Raw genomic sequence first — 8,321 nt, 5'->3', positions numbered from 1 at the left:
TCAGAAACGAGAATGATATTTACCATGATATTAACCCTCTCCCGGTCGAATTACTTTTTCACGCTACTGGGCTGAATTGATAGGGCTGCTTTGCTGTGGAAGGACACTATTATATTTTTATTATTGTAACAACTCTCTTAAAACAAAACTGTTTACATATTATATATTGTTGTAAATATTATAAAGGTATCTATAACATTGCGGCATTTGAAAATTATTAAGCCTAAGGTAAATTAAATCTAAACAAAAACTGACTTATACAAACAAATGTTTTTATGTTGTTATATTAAAATAACATTAAATGTGTTGTTTAAAGAGCTGTAAGAACATATTGTTAATATGTCAGTAAAACATTAGTTTCAGGAAGTTCTAATACATCCAATAATTCTATAAGATAGCAACTTTACATGGCATTGTGATGAAAAATAAATAAATACCTGTTAATGAAGTGATCAATAAAACGTTTTATATACTACTACTAGATAGAATCACATATCACTTGAATGAATGAGGACCACAGTACTGTCAATATATATTTCCATTAGCAGTTTTGAAAGTAGCCGTATGGTAGTAACTCAAAGCAGAGAGCAGTGATAAAGCAGTTGGTGATGATAAGGGGCAATTGGACTTAAGCACCAGGCTCCCCCTCTGAGTAATTGGAGATGAATGCCCAGGAGAGAGTTAAATAAACAAGTAAAGACTTTTATAAGTGTTCATTCAGTATACATGTTCAAATAGTAAAATGAAATCATGGTAAATAAAAAAAATTAGACTCATAATAACAATGGAATGGATCAGAAAGAGGTAAATGATACAATAAAAAATCTTAAAATGAGTTACAATGTAGTAGTTAAAAAATGGTAACTACAGACCTAATAGTGTTATTAAAAAGTTAATATTGTCTTATATTATATTAACCTGACTTAGTGTTAGTCACTTCAGTTGATATTTTGAATGCACCAAAAACTTACAATATCACAAATTGTGGAATGTAAAATTATTACTGACTAAACTGACTGAATATCTCTACTGACTAGCTTTCTGTCTCTTGAATGAAAGAATGTACAGGAGCTGGAATTTTGTCTCGGCCTTTCAAATCTGTCAATTCTATGACCACGAGACACTCCACAACCTCGGCCCCAAGTTGTGTAATCAACTGACACGATGCTGCCAAACTGCCTGCACAAACATACAATTAATTACATTTAATGGAACATAAGAATTTCCAGCCAAAAATACATAAAAGCAATTTATATTGGGCTAATAGGGGTTTTCACTTTTAACTTTACTTTTTATCACATAATTTTAAGATAAAAGAAAATAATATATACTCAACACATTTTCTTTATCTTAAAATTATGAGCTAAAAAGTAAAATTATAAAAGACTGTAAGTGTCAAAACCCCTTATTTCAGCTTTTAATATAAATATAAATAATCAGCTCTCTTCCAGGAAATTTATAAGAATTCATATTTTCCACAACTCTGGTAGGAAATTTTTAAATGTGCAATGTGGACAGAATAGAAGTATATATAACATAAAGAAACAAAATGGAAAAAATAAGGAATTGCAAAGGGAAATGCTGACCATAAAGAAATTGTAAGATGGTAAAAAATAAGTAGTACAAAACTAGGTGCGAGTCACAGGACAAACAAAAAGATTTTCTGCATGAAAAGCTGTAACTTAGATAGGCAGAGACAAATTATATTAAACCAACAATAAAAACTAAACAAAAACACGCAGTGTTATAAATAAAAAACTTTGAACAAACAAGAATTGACAATGAAGTACAATGATGAATTAAAAGATAATATGATATTAAATAGAAAAAATTCCACATTCAAAACAAAGAAATAAATTAAAACCCTACAATATGCTTTAAAAAGTATTTATTAACACACTGATTGCAATGGACGCACATTACTACTATTCCAGTTGTCCTAAAGTTGGTTTGTGTCTTGTGTCATTATAAAGGTGTTTAACAATAAAGATTAAAAGTAACACTGGCCCTGAGAAACAGTAGTCTTTACTGTATCCTACCCAAAATTAAATTTATGTTAGTTTTTGTAAACCACAGTTCTTTGTTTACAATCTGAAATAAAAGAATATAGTAATCTTTTAAAGAATAGCTAGAAATACCAACTTGCTTAACTTTACTTATCAGTAGTCTATAGTCCTTGGACAGAACACACCAGCTCTGTACTGCGTTCCATCCAAGGTTTCTGAAACTTGGTTTTCCTGATTCCAAATTGATGTTATGTCAATAATTTGTTTTTCTCTAAATAATGAAAAGTTTATTTTTAATGACTCTTTAAAATATCTTTTAAATATTACTTAAATAACCATGTTTTATCAATATGCTACCTCGTTAGGCCAATTAATTATTGTCAACTTACCTCCAGTGGCCAGCAGGTCGTCCAGTAGCACCACTTTTTGACTAGGAAGAATACTTTCTGTTTGTATCTCAAATGTATCCTACACAAATAATATAAATGTAAGAATTTTATACATAATCAACTGTCAAGGACTTAGTAAATGGAAAAGTATATGAATTAGAAACTTTGCTTGCATTATGCTTTTTTCCATTAATGAAAAGATGACCATTGTTACAGATTATATTCTTAATAGTATTAATGTCTTATTAATTTAGAGAATATCTTACAAGGATTGCCAAGTCGAATGTTAAGTCCCGGACTCTCACAATAACTGCATAACAGTCAAGACCAATAAAATACGGTTTTGGGATGTTCTTTTTTTATCCAAGTGTGGCAATTAGATATCAGACCTTGGAACTCAAATCAAAATTATTACAAACCATGGAAACTAGAGGAATCTGACCAAGACACCCTAACTGACTTTAGCTTTAGATGCTGGTAATGATTTACAATTTGAAAGCAATAAACAGAAACAAAATATCCAAATCATGAATAAATAAGTTCCTATTCAAATCTCCTGGTACAGAAGCTAAAATCAAAGATATTTAGGCAAACAAGGAAAATACATCAATAACACAGGAGATATCCAGGAGAAACTGCTAGAGACTTCTACAACTGGATACACATATGAGCAACAGACACAGTTACAACAATCTTAGCAGATCATGATCAAACTAAAAACCAACCACCTCACAATATTTAACCCTATCACTCTCTTTATACAACACCCTGTCTTCAATAAGCAACAATCCAGTGTTGATTCGGCCCACTTGCTAATTCAGCAATGTAAAGTAGAGTTATTGGTACCAATTATACATTATACATTGGTACCAATCAACAGAAGAGATTCCAATAAATGATTATAAATAGGTTTTATCCTCTTTCTTTGTGTGCAATGAATACGGTATATAAAATACTAATTACAATTTAACATTTATGAATATCCAAATATTGGTAGGTAAGTATCGACTGGTACTTGCCATTATTTCTTATTTATAGCAGATTAATTTCTTTATTGAACCTTATAAACCTGATATCTATATTTTAAACTAAAAACAGTATTTTACATAATACAGTTTATAATAGTTACATTTTAACGCTTACAGTGCATCATTCAAATGTGTCTGTACAATCAAAATTATGGTAAATGTGGCATACAGGAATATCCGCATTGTCTTGTTTTAGTTTATTGTGTACATTTATAATTCAATAAAATGCTGCATATGTGTAGGAATGCTTAAATGTATTGATTTATAGCCATCAGGAAGCAAATTGGAATGTATCTTTTAACTAGTGCTATTCTTTTATTGACGTCCACCTTACCACGCGAGGTACAGCATACACCTGTAACCATACAGCAGGCCCCGTATATGGTGCAAACACGTGTAAAACCAGTAAAGCTTCATAAAAGAAATTGGTTTGTCATTTATTCTTTCAAGAAATAGAAAATAAATTTAACTTTGGCAAAACATAATTTTTTTAATCTCCCAATGCATGCTAATTGAACAGAGGCCAAATTAAAAGTAAAACACACATTAATATTACTAACCAGTATTTTCACGTTTTAAAATTGTTTTGTGTAATTTAGAAAATGTATTATATTCTTTGGTGTTATTATTTTATTATTTGTTATCCTATGATAGTATATCATACATATGTACTTTTCCCATATAAGTTGTGCTACAAACATACAATATCATAAAAACCCCTAAATTATATTAGCCTATAATTTGTTGTTAGAAATCACGCAACTTAAATAGGTACATGCTGTTTATTATTGGAAATTTAATTATTATTGTTTATCTATCATGCTAATTTCATAAATGTTATGTTTTATTTCTTCCCCTAAAGTACATTAATGACATAATTTTTTAAATATGACGCTAAAACAACAATTCCTATTAATGTTCATTACAATTATTTTAGTAAAAGAATAAATACTTTTTTGTAGTGATATGGAATGCTTTTTGATGTACACCTTCATTTTTATTCATTCACAAAATCATTTTTAGTGCATCTTAGAAACTGGCACAACAATAATTACATAGTCTTATAACTTATTAAACTGTGGTCATTTTTTATATCTTGAATTTCTTATTAAAGATGTCTTATCACCCCTAACGGACAACTTTTTCATTCCTCTTACAAAAAACCTTTTTTCAATATAAAAATATGATGTATTCTATGTATTAGTACTATAAACTCTGTACTTTATATTTTGTAACAAAAATACTGTGTATGACAAAAAATTATTTAAGTAATAGTTTTATTTTTGGCAATTTAAAAAAAGGCTTGCAAAGTGTTAAAAACAGCATGACTATATTGAACTTCTTACATGGCACCAGATATAGGGTTAATAAAGTTAAGTAATCTGAAACATTAGTTTTAAAACTAAATAATACAGCGAATTGTATTTTTGAAAGTACTGATGAGATAAAAATTATATTAATCACAAACATAAGATGAATCATTGACTTTTTTAGCACAACCTAGCTGCTACAAATAGCTAAATGTAAGAAAGGGGCAAGGTGGCATAAGACACAAAATAAACAAATAAGCTGTTCAGATAAATAACATTTATTCTGCTACATGCTGTATTTTTGAAGTAAGTGCCATTTTGACATTAATTTTTAATATAACTGAAATTATAAAAAAATAATAGCAAAAAAAAGTATAAAACAGGGCATTTTTCTTAAAATTAGCATATATTATTGATAAAAATAAAAATTTATTTCAAATAAATTTAAATTTCATTTTAAAATGTAACTAAACTGAAAAGTTTTAAAAACTACTAATTATGAGTATATTTTCTAATCACAACACTATCACAACCTAGCTGCTACAAATAGCTTATGTAAGAAAGGGGCAAGATGGCATACGACACAAAATAAACAAATAAGCTGTTCAGATAAATAACATTTACACGTGCACACGTGATAACTGAGAAAGCAGTAATACACGCCACGGATATATTTGGTTATGGCTCTGTAGGAGATGTAAAACAGAGGAGCAGGTGGTCGGAGCTATACAAAGTGCGCTCCTCTCCCCCTGCCGCAGAGTGAAGGTTGTTTATAAATACTTCCTTGGCAACCGCAATAAGCATCAAAGGTGCACGGGCATTTTGTTTTAACTGAAATATTAAAACTTTAGTTAGGATAGTACGTGCATTCTGTAGTTACTAGAGCCACTTCTCTGCACAATAAATAAAATTATATAGTTTATAACGCATTTATTAATTTTGAAATGTAGTTTACTGGCAGTATTTATATTCTAAAATATAATACATGTGTATTTAAAACCCATTTGAGCGTATTTATTGTCATACTAAATTACTTAAATTCGTCATCGGTTATTAAAAATTATCGTGGCCTTTGTTAGTATTAATACTATTGCTTTGCCTTGTGTCAGCAACATTTCAGTAACCTAACCCATAAAATAAACAATTCGGAAAAGATTCTGAAGAGCGTATCTCCTCAGCCCCAAGGACATCAGAGAACAGGAGCCCTCAAATCTGATTGGATTTTGCAAAAGCCTCAGACTTTGAGGACACAAGATTAAAGTAAGGGAGGCGCAAAGGTCCTTCTACGACTAAGCACGGGGACAAACTGTCCTTTTCCCTCAGGGCAAAAAAATACCCCATAAACAAAATGAATACCACAAAATTCGACTGAATAATATTTCATAATAACAACAAACGTTACACCAAATTCGTAAAAAAGTCAATCCCTTCAGTCATAAGAACTTTTAATTTTGTAATTGCTTTGATGAAAACCAGAACAATGATAAAATAAAATAATTGAACGTACTACTACCAATTATTTATGATTTATTATATATTAATTCCAAATAATTAGGTATTTACTAATCATAAAGTACAGCAACACAAACAAAGAGCACAATATTTAATAATAACTAATAACATGGTCTAGGTATTTTGTACGATAATACAAGTGTAAAAGTATGAGGGTTTTAAATACACTTTTATTTCAATATAATCTGCAACAAAATACAACAAAAAAATCACAAGATTGAATGAAATTTTATTACAGATCTTGCAGTAATTTCTCTTAAAATATCACATGGGTCAACTGGAACAACTGCTGTTGTTCTTGTTCACAAGCTTGCCATTGTTTCTTTTTTAACAAAGGCTATTATTACTGTAATGCCATACTTTATTGTTTGTTTTATAAAATTAAGACATACAATGTAAGTAGTAAGTGTTTTAATCTGTAAAAGAAATATTTGGAGATCATAGCAGTGAAGTAGATCATGAACGTGGATTTTCTGATGACAGTAATCTGTTTGTCAGATATATATATATATATATATATATATATATATATATATATATATATATATATATATATATATACATATATATTTATGATACTGATGATGTAATATATAAATAACAGATTATAGATAATCTTAACTGACTGATAATACAGACTCAGCATCCAGCTATAATGTATAATGCATACTTACACTGACTTCATATTTCTGGATGCTTATGTAGAGTTCTTTGATAATTTTGCTATTTACTTATAATTTTTCTTTATATTTTTATGAAAGTAAACTTAATCCTTTCGACTTTTTTGTATTTTGTAGCAGATTACATTTGAATAAAAGTTTATTCATTGTTGCCTAATATTGTGCATGCAATAAATCGCACACTGGTCCTCAAAGGATTATGCAAAATAACATGACTTACAATCCCATATTCTAGTGTAAAAGCAACTTGGTTGACTTTCCCAGGGAGCTTGCCTTTCTTCCGGATAGGAACAAATGGCAAATCAAGCTCCAGAGCTAGTGTGGGGCCGAACAGGAAACCCCTAGACTCCAGTGCTGCTATCACATCCACACCGCCCAGTTTCCTCACATGACTAGTGAACAGTTCCTGAAGTGCATGAAATGCTGCAGAACTTCTCAATACAGAAAATATGTCTCTAGAAAAGCATAAAGTTGAATTAGTTCAACTTCCAAATAACAAATATTGTGAATGACTTTTTTATGAAATCTTATTTTGGTCTAGTTTTAATGACACATTTCACATTATTCCATGATTATTTAAGTGGAAAATAATTCAAAAATAGATATAACCCAAGATGCCATTAGGCACGATGGTGCAGGTTGGGACACAGGTGGGGGATAGAATACCAAATAGGATAGATTTGTGTATGAATAGAGTAGTTAATGTATGTGTATGACAGTTATAGTTAGTTACTTTTTCTAATTTTCTATAAAATCTTTTAAAATAAACTGAAGTTTATTAAGTATTTAACACCCCTAATTTTGTTACTTTGTTTTGTTATTAATTTATTCACTAAAAAATCGAGCATGTAATGAAATGATATAAGTTTTGGTATGTTTTATTCCTGCTTGCCAGTGAGATCTTTGCAGAAAGTCTAATACTCAGAAACGATAGTGTCTCTATGTTGGGTATCTGCTCCCGCATGGCATTCCAGAGTAAATTCTTGGTAAATATGAGTGTTTTTGAAGGTTTATTTGTATATCAGCACTAAAGTAATTTAATTAATTTTTTAAAGTAATTGTATAAATGTGTTATGTGATCCTCCAATATAATTATAGCATAAGTTGCTCTAATATGTAATGGTTGTGGAATACCTGATATGGCTGAGCAAGAAATTAATGTAATAAAGTAATAGATGCCTTACTGTAAGTTTTAGGTAGGCCTCATAATAACAGTTCCATCGGGTGATATAAACCACGTGCTAAAAAATCAGAACGGTATATTGAACGGTATGTGTTACAATATTATATTGAACAGGTTCAAAATTATTACTTTACATAACGTCATATTTTTCCTGCACCTGACCAGTTGCTGTATAATTTCATGAAACTGACACAAATATAAACTATTTCACAA

The 8,321-nt window shown here is 29.7% G+C and overlaps 1 protein-coding gene across 1 annotated transcript; it reads right to left on the bottom strand.

Annotated features, from left to right (window-relative positions):
* Positions 1–698: 698 nt before the first annotated feature.
* Positions 699–7,382, bottom strand: LOC124355756 (adenine phosphoribosyltransferase; the record flags this gene model as incomplete). The annotated part of the gene is made up of 3 exons (XM_046806911.1): positions 699–1,179; positions 2,396–2,474; positions 7,146–7,382. Coding segments are annotated over 3 exons (462 nt in total), but the record flags the coding sequence as incomplete, so codon positions are not given.
* Positions 7,383–8,321: the final 939 nt, after the last annotated feature.

Source organism: Homalodisca vitripennis, chromosome 2 (genome assembly GCF_021130785.1).
Source record: "Homalodisca vitripennis isolate AUS2020 chromosome 2, UT_GWSS_2.1, whole genome shotgun sequence".
Taxonomy (NCBI): domain Eukaryota; kingdom Metazoa; phylum Arthropoda; class Insecta; order Hemiptera; family Cicadellidae; genus Homalodisca; species Homalodisca vitripennis.
Note: the sequence above shows the minus strand (reverse complement) of the source record. Positions and strands in the feature narration are given on the sequence as shown.